At 32.2% G+C, this 22779-nt stretch overlaps 9 protein-coding genes across 9 annotated transcripts; 4 read left to right on the top strand and 5 right to left on the bottom strand.

Annotated features, from left to right (window-relative positions):
* Positions 1-99: 99 nt before the first annotated feature.
* On the bottom strand, positions 100-1535 carry BX664DRAFT_296623 (mitochondrial carrier domain-containing protein). The gene is made up of 5 exons (XM_051542210.1): positions 1391-1535; positions 1136-1313; positions 970-1071; positions 590-883; positions 100-524 (listed from the first exon to the last, which is right to left on the bottom strand). The coding sequence occupies exons 1-5, from the start codon at positions 1468-1470 to the stop codon at positions 195-197; spliced, it is 984 nt and encodes a 327-aa protein (XP_051399958.1). The 5' UTR covers positions 1471-1535; the 3' UTR covers positions 100-194.
* Positions 1536-3418: 1883 nt separating this feature from the next.
* On the top strand, positions 3419-5729 carry BX664DRAFT_385658 (coproporphyrinogen III oxidase; the record flags this gene model as incomplete). Its single annotated transcript, XM_051549268.1, has 13 exons — positions 3419-3500; positions 3582-3651; positions 3739-3899; positions 3985-3995; positions 4054-4131; positions 4211-4222; positions 4315-4545; positions 4601-4665; positions 4757-4841; positions 4916-5092; positions 5188-5237; positions 5306-5435; positions 5514-5729. Exons 1-13 carry the CDS (start codon positions 3455-3457, stop codon positions 5727-5729), a joined length of 1332 nt encoding a protein of 443 aa, XP_051399957.1. The 5' UTR covers positions 3419-3454.
* A 39-nt stretch (positions 5730-5768) lies between these two features.
* On the bottom strand, positions 5769-8328 carry BX664DRAFT_332200 (endoplasmic reticulum Oxidoreductin 1-domain-containing protein). The gene is made up of 9 exons (XM_051545280.1): positions 8082-8328; positions 7895-8011; positions 7744-7827; positions 7554-7619; positions 7397-7466; positions 6762-7324; positions 6597-6683; positions 6367-6521; positions 5769-6283 (listed from the first exon to the last, which is right to left on the bottom strand). The coding sequence occupies exons 1-9, from the start codon at positions 8268-8270 to the stop codon at positions 6121-6123; spliced, it is 1494 nt and encodes a 497-aa protein (XP_051399956.1). The 5' UTR covers positions 8271-8328; the 3' UTR covers positions 5769-6120.
* Positions 8329-9005: 677 nt separating this feature from the next.
* Positions 9006-10334, top strand: BX664DRAFT_385656 (GTP cyclohydrolase II-domain-containing protein). Its single transcript, XM_051549267.1, has 2 exons — positions 9006-9772; positions 9833-10334. Exons 1-2 carry the CDS (start codon positions 9060-9062, stop codon positions 10284-10286), a joined length of 1167 nt encoding a protein of 388 aa, XP_051399955.1. The 5' UTR covers positions 9006-9059; the 3' UTR covers positions 10287-10334.
* BX664DRAFT_332198 (putative molybdopterin converting factor, small subunit) lies at positions 10335-10915 on the bottom strand. The gene is made up of 2 exons (XM_051545279.1): positions 10823-10915; positions 10335-10730 (listed from the first exon to the last, which is right to left on the bottom strand). The coding sequence occupies exons 1-2, from the start codon at positions 10835-10837 to the stop codon at positions 10470-10472; spliced, it is 276 nt and encodes a 91-aa protein (XP_051399954.1). The 5' UTR covers positions 10838-10915; the 3' UTR covers positions 10335-10469.
* Positions 10916-12215: 1300 nt separating this feature from the next.
* Positions 12216-15323, top strand: BX664DRAFT_385654 (uncharacterized protein). Its single transcript, XM_051549266.1, has 3 exons — positions 12216-12862; positions 12936-13678; positions 13750-15323. The coding sequence occupies exons 1-3, from the start codon at positions 12370-12372 to the stop codon at positions 15163-15165; spliced, it is 2652 nt and encodes an 883-aa protein (XP_051399953.1). The 5' UTR covers positions 12216-12369; the 3' UTR covers positions 15166-15323.
* A 274-nt stretch (positions 15324-15597) lies between these two features.
* Positions 15598-16761, bottom strand: BX664DRAFT_314343 (Tetraspanin family-domain-containing protein; the record flags this gene model as incomplete). Its single annotated transcript, XM_051542661.1, has 5 exons — positions 15598-15900; positions 15966-16204; positions 16280-16330; positions 16390-16444; positions 16519-16761. 5 exons carry the CDS (start codon positions 16759-16761, stop codon positions 15598-15600), a joined length of 891 nt encoding a protein of 296 aa, XP_051399952.1.
* Positions 16762-19317: 2556 nt separating this feature from the next.
* On the top strand, positions 19318-19580 carry BX664DRAFT_332190 (uncharacterized protein). The gene has a single exon (XM_051545278.1). It carries the CDS (start codon positions 19339-19341, stop codon positions 19570-19572), a length of 234 nt encoding a protein of 77 aa, XP_051399951.1. The 5' UTR covers positions 19318-19338; the 3' UTR covers positions 19573-19580.
* Positions 19581-20975: 1395 nt separating this feature from the next.
* BX664DRAFT_365335 (kinase-like domain-containing protein) lies at positions 20976-22250 on the bottom strand (the record flags this gene model as incomplete). The annotated part of the gene is made up of 3 exons (XM_051548462.1): positions 20976-21277; positions 21352-21424; positions 21489-22250. 3 exons carry the CDS (start codon positions 22248-22250, stop codon positions 20976-20978), a joined length of 1137 nt encoding a protein of 378 aa, XP_051399950.1.
* Positions 22251-22779: the final 529 nt, after the last annotated feature.

Here is a 22779-nt window from a genome sequence, read left to right as displayed (position 1 = left end):
ATAGATTTCCTTTGACAGAAGTGCAATAAACAGGTGGCAAACTTTTGGTTTATTGGAGTTTATGCAGAGAATGAAAATTATGTACAAGTAAAACGAAGTAAAAAAAAAAAAAAATAGTAATAATAAAAAAGTCTATAGTATGATATATAAATAAAAAAAAGTTGTATAAATTTGTGTATATAACCAAGATAATCCTACAGAGACACCAAAAGTTTCTTAGTTTCTTCAAATACTAAAAAGGTCACAGCATTAGCAGGAGCTATCTTGACCAAAGATGGAACTAAACCTTTGTAAAGACTTTTGAAACCTTCTTGTTTTGCAATCAACTTCATACATTGAGACCAAGAAGCCGATGAATATTTGGTAGGTTGAATCACATAATTTGTCAAGTATGGACCCTGAACTTGTAATCTTTTCCGTACTACATCAATAGGATAAACTGCTGTCTTGCTAATAATCCCTGATAATGCCCCACTCAACATATCATGTGTTGCCTTATACTGTGTTGATACTAACCCTTCATCCTAAGAATAAAAATTATAAATTCCAAATCATTCCCTCACTTTTTTTTTATTATTATTATTCTTACTCTCATTTTTTTGAATGCCATGGCCAATCCATCATAAGTAGCAAAGAGTAAACCCATATAAGGCATAATTTGAATAAGAGCAGGTCGAATGCCGGGATAAAAACCTTGAATACCTTCCATTGCATAAATACTTCGCATAGCTTGAAATACGCCTGTATAAAGTCTTGTTCTTCCTTGTACTGCAAATCTTGTTCGTAATAAATCAAAGGGATATGTCGCTGTTGTCGCTACACTACCGGCTACCATACCACTAACAAATGTTTTCATCACTCTAGGCATCTTTTGTTCCTTGTCCTAAAAAAAAAAATCATTTTACTTAACACATCTGATCAAGTCATTTTTGAATATGACCTTTTCCTTTTTTTTTTTTTTTTTGTTACCTCAATATCGATCCAACTTTCTAATTCCTTATATGTCCAAAATTCAATAGCACTATAGGATAGATATAGATATTCTGCAGGAATATTGCCTTTGTACCAACCCTTTTTGAAGAAGAAAATATAAAATAAATCAATTATTTGTTATTCCTAATTTATTCGTTCATACTTTGATGCCTTCTTCTTTTAAAATAGTTTTTAAGGATCGTAAAACACCACTATATTTGATAGGATGATTGTCGATAGAAGTTTCCGAGTGAAGACCAACATTGCGAAAGCTAAAATCAGTACGATGGTTTTGTAATTGCATTCGAATCTTGACTACATCCAAAGGAGCTACAACAAATCTAAAGAAAAAGAAAAAAAAAAGAAGGAAATAGATTCTTAGAAAGTTTTATGTATATATATTTCAAATAAAGTTTACCTTGACACAACACCAGCAACGGCACCACAAAAAGCCAATTGATAACTATTCAAATTGGCATCGGTGACATATGAAGGCATGGTCAACCAGAAAGGAATAAATGTAAACAGGAACAAGAACAAAAAAATAATAAAAATAAATAGAAGGAAAAAGTCGGGAAAAAGAAGACGAAAAGGACTTATTTTTTCCCTGACTTTTAAAAAAAAAGAAAGTTTTAGGATTCTTCTTTTTCTTTTTCCCGTAATATTATTATGTCTATCATTACAATAGAGTAAACGACGTGTACCTTTTATTTACAAACGAAGCTAATGTTGTGGAACTCAAGATATCTGTTATTTGGAAGATTCAACCGAACTTATTTTGGCGTAGGTCGTAATATCGATATCGACCTTTACTTCATTATCATTACTATCCAAGCAGGAATTCATTACAAGTTACAACTGATAAGCTACAAAATGAATGGTGAAATTAAATTCGGTATGGAATAAGTAATGGCTGGTGATTACTTGGTAATATCTCATCTTCTTTTTTTCTCTTTTACTTTTATGGTAGACACTCACTTCAGCCCAATTCCTTCACTTGGTGTACTTGCCCTTTGAACCAAAAAGACAAAGTGTATGAATACAAAGCTTTAAACAACAACGACATACTCTCTGTTCCTTTAAAGGTGTATTTTATGGAAATTAATGCGAAAAAAAAGACTTGTCCAAAATGGTTTGTTATTTATTATTTCTCTTTAGATGTTATACCCCCTTACTGTAATAAAAAAAAAAAGTATACATTTTATCTTTTATTTAAATAAAAACTAGTTTGATACCTGAAATAATCATAAAGTTATGTCTATTTTCAATACATAGCATTTGGACAGTTTTGCCATCATGCAAAATAGGTGATGGATTGATGACTAGGGTTACGACAATTTTTTTTTTATCATCCCGCACATTTTTTTATTCACAATCTTTTTTATATCATAGTTTTTCTTTTGTGATAGGAAGAAATCATCATTGAAACCTTGACTTTTGTCCATTTCTCACCCTTTTGACCAAGACGTTCTTTTCTTTTTTATATTTTTGGTCTCATCTGAATCACTCCTCTTACACAGTTTCATCCGTTATTACGTTTTTTATCACATTTATCAGTTTCATCCGTTTTATTTTCTCATTGTTTCTTATGATGATTAATCATCATCATCTAAGAATAATCCTTAGTTTTAGTATAAATACATCTCGTAGTTCATATGTTTTTTCCTCTTTGTCAAAGATCAAATCAATTTTATAAAATAAAAGATTGTATAATCAAATCATCTTAAGTTTTATATTTATTATTTTATTATCAAGTTACATTCAAATTATTATATTATTTTATTTGATCATCGTCAAGTGTGATCATAATCAAGACATCTATATTTGGAATCAAGTATCAAATCATCATATACTTATTTTGTTACATTTGCCATATTCTTTTTATTTTTCATATATATTGCATTATAAGTAATTATGTCCATATTGTGAAAAAGATGTTTTCTTCGCGAAAGCTTCGAACGTACGACGACACATAGAACACCATATAATCCTGCCAAATAAGCAAGACCACAAAGGACACCCAAAGAATCACAGCAGAAAACGAAGATCATTATAACCTCTACCCATCAACATCCCTTGTCCTTTTCGCGATGGTATTCTAGACACATCGGGCGTACGTACCGCGTTATTTAAAGTCCGTATTTTTATTTTGTTCTTTGTAATAACTTTAATCATATTATATCAATTAGTGATCTGTAGTAGTTATATTTTTATTTAATAAAGCTTTTATTTTTATTCCTACTACTTTATTACACCTCAATGTAATTGATTCCATCTTACAAAGTAGTTTTTATTCTTTGTTTATGAATGCATTCTTTCCCTCTTCCCTATGCTTGAACATCAAATTTTTATTGGCTAATTTTTTTTTTTAAGCAGGTGGGTGAGGATAACAAAATCGAGTTCCCCCAAAAAAATTCACGAGCCACAAACTTTTTTGCTCTCTTTTTTTTTTTTCTTCGTTCTTTGTAGATTTTGAGTTGTCATGTCTTTTTTCAAATCTTACATTTCCATCAGTTTAAAAAGTCAATGTATAAAACATGAAAAAAAAAAAGCTCAAAATGAAAAGTTGATCTTTCTTAATAAAAGTTGAAAAAAAATTTTACATATAGGTAGATCTATAAGTACCAACAAGTCTTCTGTTCCATTTTCTATTTATTTACATTGGCCCTATTGTGAAAGGTAGAACAAATAAAAAAAAAAAAAAAAAAAAAAAGTGGGGACACCGGAACATAAATCTTAATTAAACTTTTTTTTTGTTTTGACAAGCAAATGTACCTATTGTAATTTTAATAAATATATTCAACCACCCCAAGTACCAGAAGATAGATTGAAAAAAGCCATGGCAAAAGAAATCCAATATTATGTGAATCAATATCAATTGAAACATCGTCCACTTCATTCTATTTATTTTGGTGGTGGCACTCCAAGTAATAATAATAATAATAATAATAAAGGAAATTCAGTGGATTCATCTTTGATTTTTTTTTTTATTATTCTGTTTTCATCATCAAGGTTTAGCAAAGGTAATTCAAAAATATATTCTATTGATATATTTGATTCTATCGTTCATCCTATGTAAAGCCTTCTACTTTAAGTTATTTATTAGATACCCTGGATCATACATGTTATCTTCCTACCAATATTGAAATTACTATGGAAGTAAGTCAATGGATGATCATGAATGATTTTATGAATAATGTTTTTTTTTATATATATTTTCCCTTTTTTAAAAAAAAAGGCAAACCCCACTGTAAGTTCTGAAGCACTGAAAAAAAAAATATCTTGGCTAATGATACGATATTGCTCAAAGTATTAATATTAAAAAAAAATATACATATATAGTCAATGGAATTAGAAAAATTGGAAGCATTTCGAAAAATCGGTATCAATCGTTTATCCTTGGGTATTCAATCCTTTGATGATGTAGCTCTACAAAGAATGGGACGAGATCATTCTGGAACTGAAAGTATACGAGCCATTGGTATGGCAAAACGATCATTTGACAATATGACATTTGATTTGATTTTTGCTCGACCTGGTCAAACCTTACATGATTGGAAAAAGGAATTAATGGTAAGATGAATGATTTTATTTTATTTCTGATGTACTCATTCTCATTTCCTGATAGTTGGGACTGGATTTGGCGAGTAATCATCTATCATTATATCAACTTTCTCTTGAACGTGGTACACCGTAAAGTATATATATATATATTAAAAAAAAAGAAGAATTTATCATGATCACTGGAATAACATTTCACATCATTTTTATATTTATATGGTAGTATTTATAAAGCAGTGATGAAAGGAGAATTACCACCTATACCAAATCAAGATGAAGCCGCTGATATGTATGAAATGACTGTTGAGGTATCTATCAAATCTATTTATTATGATAATCATCAATTGAAATTATTCATTTTCTTTTATTTACTTATTATTAGCTTGCTCGTGATCATGGCTTTCATCATTATGAAGTATCTAATTATAGTCGATATCCACATACTATTAGTCGGCATAATTTTTCATATTGGCAAGGGATGGATTATCTTGGTATTGGTCCTGGCGCTCATGGAAGATTGACAGATCCTACCACTCTGCAACGTGTTAGGACATTTGCTGTAAAAAAAGAAAAATCATAATTCTTGTTGTTATTTCTAAAACCATCTCTCATCTTTTTTTTTTTTTTTTTTTTTTTTTGAAAAATCTACATTAGGAATTTCATCCTGATAAGTATATGGATTTATGTGAATCAAGTGGTGAAGGGTAAATTCAATATACTGGTGATAATATATCTATAAACTGATGATATCCCTTTTTTTTTATATATATAGATTACGAAGCATAACACCGATCTCTGATGAACAAACAAAGGAAGAATTAGTGGTATTTGGATTAAGGACGAAAATGGGTATTCCTTATCGAAGATTCGAATCCATCACTCATGGTAGTCATCTAGATGATGTAAGTTGAAGAAACAAAGAAAGTCACCTATATAAACAGTTTTTCTTTTTTTTTTTTAATAAAAATGATGATTGGTAGATGATTAATCAAGAAGCGTTGAAATTATGTATGGATGCTGGATTTCTTATTCAAGAAAGGTCGCAAGAAGGGACAAAAGAGACAAAGGATGATCTAATACAACCGTATATCCCATATGAAAATCGATCTGAATGGAATCTAGGTGGTATTCGTCCTACAGAGAAAGGATTAGCTAGAATGGATACCATTTTACCCATGCTACTCAATCACAGCTAAAGATTCAAAGTCTGAATAAAGTTAAATCAATCATACCATCTTCCAACGAAATAAAACGTGCCATTTTGATAAAAGCCCCAGAGGAACGTCAGAAGTGTGTTTATTAGATATGTATATAAAATAAAATAAAATAAAAAAGCTATGTCTAATGCTATAAGTAATGAAGGATGTCAATGTAATAATATAATTTAAAAAAAAGTACAAAATCTATTTATACTAAAGGACCAGTTAGATCATACAAAAAGGAAGGTAATGGGAGTTGCCATTCCATTTTCCATTTGTTCAACAGAAGTCGTACACATTGAAGCCATTTCACCTTGATGCCATCGATTGCTTGAATTACCTATATAAATATAACATTAGTCAAATTACATTTTCTTCTCAGCTTTTTTTAAGGGGATACCTTTTGCATTTGGGAGACTGGAGGGTGAAGTTGATTGTAATATAATTTTCTAAACTTTTGAATAGCTTCCAAACTTTCCGATAATCGATTCAATGTGTTGAATAATGCCACAATTTCATTGTGATTCAAAAGATTGGGATTCGATTTGTAACTAATAATAATCATGATATTAAAATTGAATGAATGATACTTTTTTTTTTTTTTTTTTTACTTTTCTTTCTTTTCCAAACTTACTGTAAACTTTTTTCTTCATAAGCAAATAAAACCTTCAAAGCAGTACCCAAGCCAGTGGTTTGTACCTTACCCCATAATCGACATTTTTCACATCCAACGCAATCCATGATTCTTGATACATTTCGGAAGTGATCTCTAAATTCTAGATACAATGACTATAAAAAAAAATGAGATGAATAAACACATTATTAAAAATCTCTTTTCCTTTTTGATATTATCTTTTTCTTTACCCTTGCATCTGGTCCTTTGAACATGGTTGTTTCATCAAATGTAGCTGGACATTCCTTTGTACTGGAGATCAAATCACGAATCAGTGCCTAAAAAAAAATGGAATCAAAACAAAAAAAAAGAAATCAGTATCTATATAAAAATGACGTCCCTATTTTTTTGCTTACCCGGGTATGTTCATCTTCAATTTGATCGCCCGTTTGGAAAGGATATTGAGCAAGATAGCTATCCAATTTAGTCACAGCGCGCAAGACCAAAGCATAAGTGAAATAAATATTGCCTAACCGTTCAGGATGTGCACCAATACGTTGAACAAAACATTCCAAATTAGGTCCCCATTTGCCAGTGGTGCGGTCGAAATATTCATCACAGATATGAATAGAAATCGATGAATGTAAACCAGAAATCAATCTATAATATACCCGTTTTTCAAGACAAACTTCACCATCATCGCCATGATCGATATCATCCGGAGCTTCAGCCAAATCTTGTAATAATGCACCCAATTGAGCTTTGCTGGATGGAACCTTGGTCAACCCATCAAGAGGAGAAAAATTCGAAGAGGATTCTTCTGAAGGAAGTGCTGAACATGTAGGACATCCTTCAGACATCTTGTGTACAATGTTAAAACAGTTTTCTTCATAGATCGCTTTCCACACCTTGGCCGCTGATGGTCCAGTATAACCTGTGAATCTTTCAGGATTATCCAGTAAGTTTACATATACCATATCTATACAATATATATGTCAATAAAAAAAAATTCAGTTCAATTGACCTCTTTTTTTTCTTTTTTGTTCTATACCTTCTGTTGGATCATCTCCAGCGCAAAAATCTTGATCTTTGTATGTACATACTTTGAAGGGTTGAAATGCCTAAATCCAATCATTCAAGAAACATAAATATATCGAGTTACTAAAATTGAATGACGATACTATAATATGAGATGATTATATACTTACCGATCCTTTAGGTGACATTTGAATAGCACCTAACGCTTCTTGTCTCCATTCCTCTGGTAACAATGACTAATTTTATCAGAAAGGATATTCCGGTATTCAAAAATATATATATATGTTTGTGTTAATAGAAAAAAAAAAAAAAAATAAAAGAGAAATATATGAATGTAATTTAATTATTCTTTTTCATTACCTCATCTGTGGTTTGTACAGAACAATCTCTATTCATACATAAGCCATCATCATTCCAAAATGGGCATTCGCGCCACAAGTTTAACTGAGTACAAAAAAAGAAAAAAGTGAATTTAATCGATCTGAAAAAATCCTTTATATTGAACACTTACCTTGTAATATTTGAAAAACTTGCTTTTTACTAATGCCTCAACTTTGGGAAACATATCACCTTGTATACTTTCAACACTTTGGTAATCACAACAGGTATCTTTGATGAGTCCATTTGGCTAAATAGTAAATAAAAAGGACATCAATCCATGGTTGAAAAAAATCTTAGTCAAAGATATTATATATTACCTTGCAATAATTCTGGTCCTCTGGTAATAAAACTTCTTGTACAAATTGTTGACTTTCATCTGAAGAAGACAAGGGTGACAGTTGAGAGATTGTACTGACGACAAAATTGAGACTGTTGAAGAAAAGAAGAAGTATAATGACAAAGATCAAGAAAACTACATTAAAGTAGTTTCTACTTAAAGAAAACATAATTTCTTTACTGACAATTTCAAATAAACTAAGAAAAAATAAAAAAGAAAAAAAAGAAAGAAAGAGAAGAAAGAAAGGAAACGGAAAGGTGGAATGATTTTTTTTTCTTTTACTCCAATGCCTGCTTCGCAAAAACCATACTGAGTTTCAAATACGTGGCAAATGCAAAGACCACACACACCTGAGTCAGCCAAGTACTCTCAGTATGTCAGCCACATGTAAAATGTAAATTAAAAAATATATAAAATAATTGAACATCATCATTCATTACTGAATGAATATCATTATTCAATATTACTTTTCCATTGTCAGTTAGAATCATCTATTCAAAATAAAATAAAAAACAGTATCAACAGCGATTCAAATTAAGGTGATTTGTTAAATATATCAACTATGATTAAGTAATATATCTTAAACTAACTATTGAAAAAATATATTCGAATTAAGAAATGTCATTCTATGGGATTTGAATAATAAAAAAAGTATATCTTTTTGTTCCTTGTCATAAGCCATTCATGCAACTCGGAGTCACATCACTGTAAGGAACCATTTTTGTTTGATATTTGTCATATTCATACCCAGACGGCTGACTGATCAATGAGTCAAAAGTGTGTGTTGTGTGGGGAGGGAACAAGTCGAGATTGAAGCTCGGGACGGAGTGGAGGGGAATTTTTCTTTCTTTGTCTATTTATTTTCTTTTTTTCGTTAGTCAGACTTTTTCTTTTTTTTCTTTTTTTTTTTTTTAACCTACAATTACTTTTTTTCTTTTTATATTGAACGTAACATATCATGGCTACAGCATTTACATTATTTGGTATGAATGTTGTTCATGATAGAGCACCTACTATGGAAGGACCTACTTCATATCAAGAATATATCGAATTTTTGAAACAACAAGTACACCAACCTAGTGCTGTCACACCTAGTTGCCAACCAAGTAGTAGTGTAACGTCCTCACCTACACATCATTCCAAAAGAGACAAAAATATTCGAATTCAATGTCAAGTACGAGCAAGAATTCCTACCAATGAAGGTGGTGAAATGTATTTACATTTATACAAGAATAATCAAGATACCAAAGAACACCTAGCTATTGTTTATGGGGATTTACGTTCAAGGTCATTAGATGATGCATGGGCCAATGAAACAATTCTGAATAGAGTAGTACGTGGTGCGTATTATGGACGACTAGAGGAAATAGTGGCAGCAAACGATATGGATATTATTAGCAAATTAACCCCGGATCAAATGGTGTTTTTGGAACAACAACAACAAAAGGCGAAACAACAATGGGAACAACGACATGAGAACGAACAATCAAGTAAGATTCCTTTGGTTAGAATACATTCAGAATGTTTCACTGGTGAAACTGTTCATTCTGGACGTTGTGATTGTGGTGAACAATTGGATGAAGCTATGCGACAAATGCAATTAGCTGGTCGCGGTGTCATTGTTTATTTACGTCAAGAAGGTCGTGGTATTGGATTATTAGAAAAGCTAAAGTAAGTTTTCTTTATCTTTTTTTTTTTTATGAATGATGACTCATTTATTTATGTGTATAGGGCATATAATTTACAAGATTTAGGACATGATACAGTAGCAGCCAATGTATTACTGAATCATCCAGCTGATGGACGAACATATGGTATTGCTAATGCTATTTTAAAGGATCTTCAAATCTCTCAAGTTCATTTATTGACCAACAATCCCGACAAAATCAAACAATTAGAATCTTATGGCGATATTCAAGTTTTAGAACGGCATGAAATGATTCCTAGGTCTTGGTCAGCAACTCCTTCTTCTACTACTTCAAATGACAACAATAATCATCTTCATATATTACAACCTCATGCATCTCCTCTTTTATTAGATCGTACACCTTCTTCTTCTCCTGCTTTAGGTATGTCAACTTCTTCTGTCTTTGATTTACCCAAAAAGGAACTGGATCGTTATTTAGCCGTCAAAGTCAAAAAGATGGGCCATATTTTGAATTTACCTGATTCATTGAATACTTGATATTATTATTCATATAGACTCTCTCCCAACTCTTATATCAATAAAATGGTTTTTTTTTATTTTATTACGTGTGTTTCAATTATCACAACAAGAAGAAGTATCTACAAATCCTAATTTTTTTTTATGTATACAACTATACTATTCTAAACTACAAATACAAAATATATATCTTGTTCAAAAATATCAACCGCCACTGACAGGAGGTATCAATGCCATTTCTTGTCCAGGTTTCAAAGGATGAGATCGAGGTACATAATCCATATCCACTGCAAACATACACGTGTTGGCCACTTTTTCAAAATCATTACCATATTTCTTGATTAACATATCTACCACATCAGATACGTGAATAACGTCAGTTGCTGTTGTTGAGCGTAAAGTTGTTAGAGAAACAGTTTCTGATCCCAGTTGAGTAATGTCTGCTATGCCTGCAAAGTACAATACCTTGCCATCACCATCAAAAGAAAAAAAAAAAAAGGAGGATAAGTATGTTTACATCATGACCATGAAATAAGAAAATATCCCTTTCTACTTACGGTAATAGAATCCATTTTATTTTGAAAGAAGAATAAGAAAACAACACACCTGAACAGCAAGAAGGAGAGAGAGAGAGAGAGAAAAAAAAAAAAAGAGAGAGTGAAAAAGAATGTTCTCAACATGATAGCTTCCAAAAACTGACCTTCAAATTTAGCCAATAACATAAAATAATGTCAGAAAAGGAAATATCTTTATTTATTTAAATAATCTAGCTTGGTAACGAATCCCTTGCTTTGGATACCAATGGTAATGAAATGATTGATAAAAAAAAAACAGAGTAAGGATAGAAGGTATGAATTTTGCAAGAGGATGTTGAGATTCAATATCAGGGTTGATCCAATATGATGATTTTTTGATAAAAAAAAAAAAAAAGGAAACAATGAGAAACACTGACGACTATTTCAATTTTGGTTTATTTCTTACAGTTTTGTAAATACATAAGACGTCTTTCTTTCTTTGTTTGAAGCAAGTTGAGCATCAATTAGTCCAGAGTTTTGAATACAGAGTTTCTAGCGGGCCATTTTTGGTAAGCAGACTTAGTGATGGGGGGGGGGGGGGTAAACCAAACATAGAGCTTAAGTAAAGAAAAAAGAGGGTAACAACTGTTAGTGATATTGTTGTCCTATTGTATCAGATACATACCCTTCACGATATATCCAAACTTGGTGAAGTAAACTGCTCCTTGCTTCTAGACATTCAACCATTCGCGTTAATGGATGATAACCACCTTATTCACTACACTTTCGCATGATACCATCCTTCTTTAACAAAATAACAAGTCTTGTCGGCATTGTCTTATGTAAGAAACGAATAAGCTTTTTTGAATGGGACCTTGTGCACCAGCGGGGCAAAAAAAGGCATGATGAATGCTATCCAAGTACTTCCGGAAACTACAGTTATTGATGATAGAAGTTATAACAAGTCTATTTTGAAAACAAGTTGTCTATGATGGAAAAAAAACAAAGAGAAGAAGAAGAAGAAAAGAAAAATATAATGAGAAGTTTATCTTGAAAAGTAAACATCTCACTTTTTGATTGGATGATGAGATGCGGTCCTTCAAAAATAAGGTATATTTAAGGGGGGTGAGAATAGTTGATGGCGATCAAATGAGTCAAATGATGTGAATGTAGAAAATAAATAAAGCACGAGTTCACGGGCATAAAACCCAATCGGGTTATGTTTTTTTTTTATATATAGGAGAAAGTAAAGAAAATGTCAATAACAATGATTTTGACAAGTGGCCCCAGTTCAATAAGAAACAAAAGAAAAAAGAAAAAAAAGATTGGAACTCCATTTGGGGATTTGTGTTGCAATGAGAAAATTTCCAATCCGATAGTAAAGTTTGTTGGTTGTTTACCTTTTTGGCATTTCTCTTTCTTCTTTACTTCTCTCTTTTTTTCTTATTATTATTATTATTATTATTCTTATTTCCTTTTGACTTATATATACCTTATCTATTTTATATTTATTCATATTTATATACCTTATTTTTATTTTATTTATTTTTTATTCCCCGTTTTTCAATATATTAACGTTTTATCAAAATATGACTGTTGATGATACAATTCATAACAATGATATCAAGTCTCTTGAACAACAAAAACAAGTTTATGAAAATATGACTTATGATCAAATAACTCAACATATGGAACAAAACTATAAAGAACTATCCGAGATCTTGGGTTCTCAACACTTGGTTAGTGATTCTATTGCTTCTTTGGACGATGATGACGAATCTGCTTCTTCTACTACTTCTGCTATTACTTTATTTGATGACGAACGTATTGTCGACCAACCCAATATTGACGAATCTACTAAAAGAATCAAAATGAATAAACTTTTTTCAAGAGCAGCTTCTAGTGGAGACTTGGAAAAATTGACCATGTTCCTGAATCAAGTAAAATATAGACAATATATTGATATCAATGTCAAGGATGAAGATGGTACCACTCCTCTCATTTGTGCTTCTTGTTTTGGTAAACTGGAAATTGTACAAGCTTTATTAGATGCCAATGCAGATACAAACATGCAAGACTCATGTAAGTATATATACGTATATATATATAATATTGGGTTTTAATTCTCTTTTTATTTATTTATTTATTTATTTAGTTGGTTGGTCAGCATTAATGTGGGCAACAAATAATAATCATGAACATATTGTCAAGTTATTATTGGATCATGGAGCTTCATCTAATACTAAATCTGCCAAAGGAAGAACTGTTATGGATTTTGTCAACACTGAAAAGAATCACAAAATGGCCGATATTATTCTTAGTAACACAAACAGCAATAATACTTACAATCCTCGCGATAGTCTTTCTTCCACCACTTCTAGTATTGCAATGGGTCGTATTCAATCTTCAACTTCTTCTATGATTTTGGATGGTGATCAAGATTTTTATTATCATTCAACTCTAGAAGGCTATGATTCTTTTATGGCTGATGAGGCAGATCGAAGACAAAATTTATTGGATGCCACTTTACGTATGCTACAAAACGAACATCACGATCATGATGACAACTTGGATGACCATTTGGATGGCTATGAAGAAGAAGATGATGATACACCAGAAAATAAATTTTGTTGGGACAAGTGTTTACCTGATCAAATGTTTGTATTCAATCAAGAAAATTTGACAACATTATTGGATACCATAGTTCATCATGCTCAAGTACCTCCTACTTTAAAAAATGAAGATGATGATGACATTACTACTACTACTAATGTGGCTGTGTGGACTCCGGCAAATATCATTTTCTTGGTGGCTCGATTTGCTCATTATTTTTGTACAAGTGAAGTTTTGGATGAAGTGTTACAAGGCTCTTTGGAAAGAATCAATCGTATCATCAACGTAATTAAAATAATAATAATATGTTATTTTTTTTTTTTGACCAATATCTTTTTATTTTATTATATTTATAGGCGAATACAAAAGACATCAACATACTGACTTATTGGATGACTAACTTTACTCAACTCTTATATTATCTCAAAAAGGATCATGGTTTGGTTGGAGCTACAGCCACTTACCAATTACAACTATCTGAATATATTTCGGAAACATATACACTGATGGTTCATGACGTTCAACATCGGTTATCACAATTACTTGAACCCGGAATGCTTGGTTATGGTACAATTCCTGGTATGGAGGATGTCAATTTTGTGGATGATTGGCAACGATTCTTTCGACGAAGTAATAGTAACAACAACAGTCAACAATCAGCACTCACAGCTATGGCAACTACAACAACAGTATACTCAGCAGATAGAGGGGCAATTGCCGCAACTCCAAGAACTGTGATTGCAATTCTTTCCTCAGCTCTTCAGACCATGCAAGTTAATCGTGTCCATCCTACCATCATTATTCAGGCTTTGGCACAATTTCTTCATTTTATCTCTTGTGATCTCTTCAATCATTTACTTACCAATAAGAAACTCCTTTGTCGATCTAAAGCACTTCAGATTCGTATGAACTTATCCTATATAGAAGATTGGATTCGTCAACAACATCTTCCTACAAGACTTCTCAGTTATTTGGTTCCCACTATTCAAGTTTTACAATTATTACAATGTCTGTCTCAGTTGAAAGATGTCGCTAGTCTGATGGATACCATGGCTACTTGTGATACATTGAATGCTCTTCAAGTCAAACGATGCATTGTCAAATATCGTTACGAAGTTGGAGAACGTCGAATTCCGGAAGACATTGAACAATATGTAGTACAATTGGCAGGTGATATGGTCAAATATCGTCAAGCTAGACAATCCTGCTCCTTGGATGACGAGCGACCATTATCACCTCAACAAGAATATCAAGAAAAGACGATAACAACATCGATGGTTCGAAGCAGTAGTGATTTCTCTATATGTAAGACTGGTGGTACCGCATTACGTCGATCGAAATCATCATCAAGACCTGAAAGCATGTATCAAATCTTGGGTAATTTTATGTCTGGAGCTGGACTTGTTGCATCTCATTCTGAACCACCTATGCCTCAACAAACATTATCTACTACAGCAATCAGTGATTCTACGACTTCAACATGTCAGAATGATAATCAACAAAAGAAACAAGACGATGAGGATCTTGATGATAGTGATGATCAAATTCAACATGAAGAAGATGTCAACGATATGTATGAAACAAAAGATACCAAATTCTTGTTACCATTTAAGGTTCCACCTATGGCACATATGAATTTGGGATATGCATCTGATTGGTATGGCTTTTCTACAACAACTGAAGGGAACAAGACAACTGGTGGTGATGATGATGATGGTTTGGTACCTACAATTCCTGATGCTTGGATGGAGATACTGGATGGTGCCCATTGATCTCTTTTTGTTTCATTTATATTTCTCTTTTTATTTATTTATCTATTATATATATATTTGTTTTATGTACATGTATCCTTGTTATTCACTTACTTTTATTATTCCCTTTTTATGCCGTCTCCGTCACACCTTTTTCTTTTTTCTTTTTTTTTTTTTGTGTACATTTAATACGTCTTTTTTTCCTCCCCCCCCCCTTTAGAAGAAAATCAAACACATATACACACATATATATTCTATTTTATACATGATTCTCTTTTCTTCTTTTTTTTTTATACATATATATATGATAAAATATGAAAAATAAATCTGCTTTCTTTTTCATCATCATGTCTTTTAAATGTTTGGTATTGATAGAATGATATTTTAATAAAATCATTTCATAACAAAACAAAAAGACTCTTTTACTATTTCCTTTTTTTATTATTATTGTTGTTATTTCTGTTTATGCATAGCTTGTTCCCATTCTCTCCAATCCTTGAATTCGCCCAGATATGGAATAGGAGGTCGTGATCTTGTACCAAATACGACATCGACATGATTAGAGCATAGGATGGATGCAAGTATGACGGCCACGTGAATAGGGAGAATAGCAAAAGCAATGGTGTATGTATTCAATAAGAAAGCATTTTCAAATAAATAAAATTTATGTTGACAACCTGGCAATAAAGATTGTGCCCAACATCTTAAAAAATAAGCAGCATGATCTGAAGGGTTTTCAAATCCACAACAATGTAACTATTCCAAAAAAAAATCAATTTGAGTATCTTTCTATTATTATTATTATTATTATTGGAACTTACATTGTCTTGGAGTAATTCTCGTTGTTTGGGAGTATAATCATGTCGCCAACGTACACCTAATTGAGCCTTGAGATTCCATGTACGATGTTTAAACCCAAGGTATCCTACGGTGATAATCAGAGCAAAACATACCCAAAGGAACAATGCATAATACCCCAAATACCGTCGATTTTTATTCACAATCCCTATATACCCTACAATTGATGTTAAGAAACAAAATAGTGATGCCGTAAAGCTCACTATAAGAATAAAAAAAAAGTGAGCATGTATATGAGTCAATCTATTTTTTTTTTTTTTTTTTGGTTAAGATTTACCAGCTAAGATCTCCTTATTTGCTATCACGATAATAATTGCTCGTTCATAGGCTTATCAAAAAAAAAATCATTAGGTTCTCTAGTTCATCTACATCCACATTTTGCCTTACCAAGACCATATGTAGCACAGGTGGCAACAAGAAAGATACATCCATAAACAAGTAACTACATACAGAGAGAGAAAAAAAAGAAGAATGGATAAGAAAATCATGCTGATGAAGTGACATTTGCATTTTTACCATTGTATTCGTTAATAGTAAGATCCATCGAGCTATCGTCCAACCCAAGAAACCAACCCGTTGACGCACGATATCGGATCTTCCACAAGATCGTAAATGAGGCGCTATTGGTTTGGAAACATCGCTTTGAACACTATGTTTGGTGTTAGATAATCTTAATGATGAACGAATAGGTTGACGGTGGTGAATGACAGGTGGTGGTGTATTGATCCTATTCACCTTTTCATCATCGGCAACAATCATTGAAGAAATTTGATTCAAAGATACATTCAACTTTATTCAAAAAAAAAAAGATAGACTATATATCTCATGGAAAAATAAAGAGATTGATTTTCTTGTTTATGTTTGCTTTTATTGTCTTCCTCGGTTAATTCATCAACTTGATCTTATTTTTTCCGAAAATGGATATCAACTGTTTTGTCACTGAATATGGTATCCATCGCACAGAAAATTGATTGAACATCATTTATCTCATCCAAAAACAAAATCATCACAAGATCCATTTTTACTAATAAATTCAATTCAATAGTAGTAGTAGATGTTCGTTAAAGTTATCAACTTTGATATGTTAAAAAAAATATAACTTAAAACGAATACATATAACTTTAAAAATGTTTGTACTCCGAAGTGACTTTACTAGTAAAATTTTGATGTTCTAATAAAGTTAAAACCTCTCAACGATTCAAACATTGATGATCCTTGTCTTTTTTTTATTTTTTCTATTTTTTCTTTTTTTTTTTTTTTTGTACAAATAATGGGTAAATTCACCAACGAACAACGTATTTAACTTATCAGACTATCTGATGATGGATATAAGCAATCAAAACTTGTTGAATATGCAGAGGAAAATTATGGTATCAAAGTGTCGCAAGTGACGATTTCCAAGTTTCTAAAGAAAAGAGATTTCTTATTAAATTGTCCCTAAACATCTGCTGAAAAACAAACGGTTGGCAAACTTCCCTTAGTTGAAGAAAAGCTGGTTTCAGTTATCAACGCCATTGTTACACTGGCCCAAAAAATTTGCGAAGTGTTCAATATTGATGATTGTATCGAATTCTCTCTCTTCCGGTTGGATGGCCAATTTTAAGGAGCGCCATAATTTGCAAACCAGAATCATTGTTGATGAAGCAGGCACATACTGCTCCGGAGTCACGAGTCCAAGAGCTCAAGATGAAAGTGAAAGATTACCCCTTAGAGAGGAGCTACTACTTCGATGAAACCGGCCTCTATTATAGCATGGCACCAACGTTCACCATCTCTGGCAAGCGTGTACCTGGTTAAAAAAAAAAAAAAAAAAAGAGCATCACTATGGATTTTCTGGCAAGGACCGATGGAAAACAAGTTATGCAACCATTTTTTATTGGCAAGCACAAAAAACCTCGATGCTTCCAAGGTCGTGAAGGTAATATCAATTTTTTTCTTACGTTTTTTTTTTTGTGTGTATTTATCATACGGTAATGCCTAACACTACATTTTATTAATCGGTATTTTTCTCTAGCCATCCATCATGGTATTGAGTTCTATGAGAACAATGCCACTGCTTGGATGACCAAATCTATTTTTTACAACAGTAGGTACTGAGATAACGCATACAGTAAGATGTTAAAAAAAAGACGTTGGAGTTCTCTTATCTTTTCTTATTATTATTATTTAGGCGACAGGGTTAAATATCCTTTTTACTACGCCAACAAAGCTGCTTGGGTGACCGAATCAGTCTTCAATTATATGATGCGATCCATTGGACGAGCAATCAAGACTAAGCATGGCAATAAAAGGTGCCTGCTATTGATGGAGAACGCAGCTTGTCACAAGCTCAAAGAGATCGAAAAACGGCCTGAAATGTAGAACATCAAAATCATGCTTTTACCGCCGAATACGACAAGTCACTACCAACCATTAGCTGGGGGATCATCCGTTCTTTCAAGGCATATTACCGGTAAAGTAAAATATTAGATTGAAATTGCATTTCTAAATTGGGTAATCCTACCTTTCTTTTTTTTTTTTTTAATTACTCGTCAATACACATTAACTCTCAAGACACTACCATATGGAAAGTGCTCTTAAAAAGGCTGATGATTCAGGGATTGATAACGGTACTCTATACAAAATCGATATAAAGACTGCAATCCAGTTTTCGTTGATGGCTTGGAAAAAAAATATCGCCTAAAACTATCCTTAATTGTTTTATGCATACGGTCAGATGATAATCAGGAACTTGCAATCACAGAAGACAATGATGATGTTGGAGATGATCACGTTGAATACGAAGAAGAACGGATGGTTTGGGATAATGACATGACTATCGATGACACTCTCGCTTTATGTGATATAGATGATCGCATTCCCCCTTGACAACGAAGACCGCAAGGACGAAAACGGTAAAAACAATGATGATCGCCAAAAAATATTTGGAAGGAAATGAAACCATCGACGAACTGTTTTTAAAATGACTGGATTGTTCAACCATCACTTTGAAGGGGGTGATTGCTGATCAGGAGCAAAACGACACCAACATCAATTACGTGATCGGCCAGATCCACGGTGACGGTGCGTTTGTTGATGATAACGATATGATTCCTCCTTTTGAACGAAGACTACTGTAACCACCGCCACAACCACCATCGATGATCTTTTCGGAGATAACAACGATTAAACCTTCCCTCTGTTCTGACTTGTGTTCAGATCGATCCTGAAGCCAGTTTTGACATGATGTCTCGTTTTGTCGTGTGCTTTTGTCGTTTCTCCCCTTCTGTAGATCCTGATTTGATCATCCTCGATAATTAAATCTGGATCTCTTCTAAAAAAAAAAAAAAAAAAAAAATGAAAAAAATCTCTTGTCCAATTTCTCACCCTCTTGTTCAATTTCTCACTCTTTTTTTTTTTGAAGGATCATCTTACGATGACACTTTTTTTTATATAAATAGTTACCTTTCCTTAACAATCCTTTTTCTTTTTTTCTCGTCAATAAGAATATTATTAAAAATAAATACTAAAATCAATTTGTATATAAATTATACAAACATCTGGCCACTCTTTTGGATAATCATCATCTAAAAGTTTTACAATCAAGATTCATTTCTTTTTTCATCATACTCTACTTATATTATTTTTTCTCCTTACATCGATTACCCAACCGACTAGTTTATCTTGCTATAAACTATCTTATTACTAACCAATTGCTCAACGATCATCCTACATCAACCCTATTACCCCTCTTACACATCATCCATTCCTTTTTACTTTTATCATTTTTATTTTACTTAATTTAATCATCCATCAATCTCCACAAATCATTTCCTATTTTGGATCAATCTTCATTTTCCTTTTAAATTATTTTTGTTCTTTTTTATAGAAGATCTGGTGCTCACTACGATAAATCATCATCAATATTATTTTATTAATAATATAATCCGACAATCACATTAACCAATCATCCACTGATTAACAAATAAATCCCTAACACTTCTGATGTTTCTCCCCTTCTGTTCTTTCTTTTTTTTTTACAATACTGTATTTTTTTATAAATAACCCCTTCTTAAAATTGAATTCTTTTTTATTTTGTCAAATTATTATTATATTTTTTATTATCAATAGAAGGTTTTTTTAAAACCATACTTATATTGGCCACTCTTAAGTAATCAATCAACTTAGGTCTTAATCTATTATTATTTTATTACAATCAAGCAATCATCAAGTTATTTTATATTCAAGTTTATTCTTTTTGATCATCCTCAAGTTTGGTCAAATAATCAAGAAATCTATTTCCATATTTGGATTATTTTATTTCTTTTATCAAGATATATTTTGTTCTTTTTTTATAAAAGATCTGGTGCTCACTACAAATATATAATCATTGATATAAATATTTTATTTGTATCATCCATCCATCTTACATTTCAACATCATCCGTTAAGAACAAAAAAAAAATATTAACACTACACGTAAGCGATATGGATGAAATAACGGATGCTATCATTCTCAACGACAATGCCAGCAACCTGTTTGCAGAAATGGAAAAAGAAAACGGTACGGATTATGACTTCCCCGAAGAGCAAGCACGAAAGAAGGAATACGTCCGTAAGTTTATGCATGCGGCTGAATTGATGGAGGAGACCGAAAAGTTGTACACATTGGTCGATGGTGATGATTTTAAATTTATATTAAAAAAAAAAAAAAAAAGAATCAGTAAGATGTTATTTAAAGAACGATAGCAAGCAAACCACCCTGTTTGACCACTTTTGATAGACCTTTATTTGCGTAGAATAAAAAAACTTTTTTGCCTTCCTTTTTATATATATGACATATTTTGAAACAATAAACTTAAGCGAACGTGAAGGGAGAATATTTCCTTTTTTTTTCTTTTAAAAGCAGCAAGTTGACAAAAGGTTCAAAAAGATAAAGACATAAAATAAAATAATAAACTATTTTATTTGTTTTGAATACAAAAAAAAAAAAAATCATGATAAATAAGTAGGTAGAATGGGATGAGTATGTTGAATCCAAGGATGATTGAGTAAATCCATGGCTTTTGCGCGGTTTTCATATTTTAACATGGGTAATAAAAAGCTGGCGATATCTCTTGCTTGTTGTCGATGGTATCCATACTTATCATGAAGAACATCCTCTAGACTCCAATACTTGAATCGGGTAATATGTCGTAATTCACCTTGACTATTGAAGAATTCTTTGGAATGTTTACCGGATAAACTAAAATGTTTTGGCATTGGTCCCAATAATTCAATCATTTGAGCAAGATGATCTATCAATATATATATATATATATATATTAATATCATTGTAAAGATTATTTCTTTTTTTTTTTTATTTACTTACCATCATCTCGACTAAATCGATGACGTTCCTTTTGTGGATCAAACAAGTAACAACCCGTCAATAATTCAAAAATCTAAATAATAATAATAATAATATCAAAAATGAGTTATTCCCTTACATATATCATATTTGCTTACCATGCAAGCCAAACTCCAGATATCAGCACCTGCATCCCATTTAGCACCTAGAATCACTTCAGGAGACCTGTATTGTCTTGTTTGAATATCTTCTGTAAAATGTCGATCCACCCAACAAGCATTACCAAGATCCGCAATTTTAATTTCAAGAGATTCTTTGCGCATACTATTTCCTGTTGATGATGTTGTAGATGAGTCTAATTGTGAATGCCTCCATTCCAAATCGCCACTTCTATCCTTTTCAGATAAAGGTTGTGATACTACTGTTTTTCCTTGATGGATGTTATTTCCAGGACTTTTATCACGACTAGAGGATTTTTTCACATCATGATTATCCAATGGAGTGTTGTTCAAAGGTGGTGGTGAAGTTGATGATGTCGATTCAGTAGATAAAAGTTCTTCAGCGTTTTCCAAATACATCAAAACATTTTCAGGTTTAAGATCAGTATGAATGATACCACATTTCCTATGCAAATAATCCAGACCAAGGAGCATTTGTTTGGCGATCTGTTTGACAAGTCGAGTCGGCACTCCATTTCGATGACGATAACGTTTGATCAGAGATAGAAGATTTTCACCAAGAACTTCAAAAGTCATACATACATGTTGTCCATTTGGGCCATCCACCATAAAATGATCCACAATAGCTGTCACATAGCGTGCACCCAAACACGTAGGATCAGTATGGGTGACTTTTTCCAATAATAAGATTTCATCCTTGGCAGTTTCCGTATAATGTTTTGCAGATTTGACCACTTTCATAGCATAATGTTGAGCTCGAGGCTTGTTCGTATCTTCTGTTTTCATGGTTTGATCTCGAATCAACCAAACGGTAGAAAAATGACCCCATCCAAGTTTTCGAATGACGATATAACGACCATTGCAATAGAGATCACCTACTTGAACAGGATGATAACCACCAGCACAATATTCCTTTTCACTTTCTTCACGTTCACTTTCCTCTTCACTTTCATCATCATAGTCATATCTTTGTTGACTGATCGTCCGACTTCTGGTGGAACGAGAGGGTGATAATGAATAATGTGATACATGACGAGAAGGTCTTCTTTGTCGTTGGTCTTGTCGAATATCATATCTACGTTGTTGATAATGTTGACGTGAATAAGAACTGGGTGATTTTGAAGATCGTCTTCGGGTATGTTGTTGGTCGTAAGGCATGTAATAATGATCATGTCGTCTACTATCAGAATCATACCGAGAAGGAGGTGAATATCTTGATTTCTTTCGACTATCAATATATATATATATATATATATAAGAATATTAATAA

The sequence above is a fragment of the Halteromyces radiatus genome (assembly GCF_025201355.1).
Source record: "Halteromyces radiatus strain CBS 162.75 chromosome Unknown BX664scaffold_4, whole genome shotgun sequence".
Lineage (NCBI taxonomy): Eukaryota > Fungi > Mucoromycota > Mucoromycetes > Mucorales > Cunninghamellaceae > Halteromyces > Halteromyces radiatus.
This window is presented reverse-complemented; position numbering and strand designations above follow the sequence as displayed.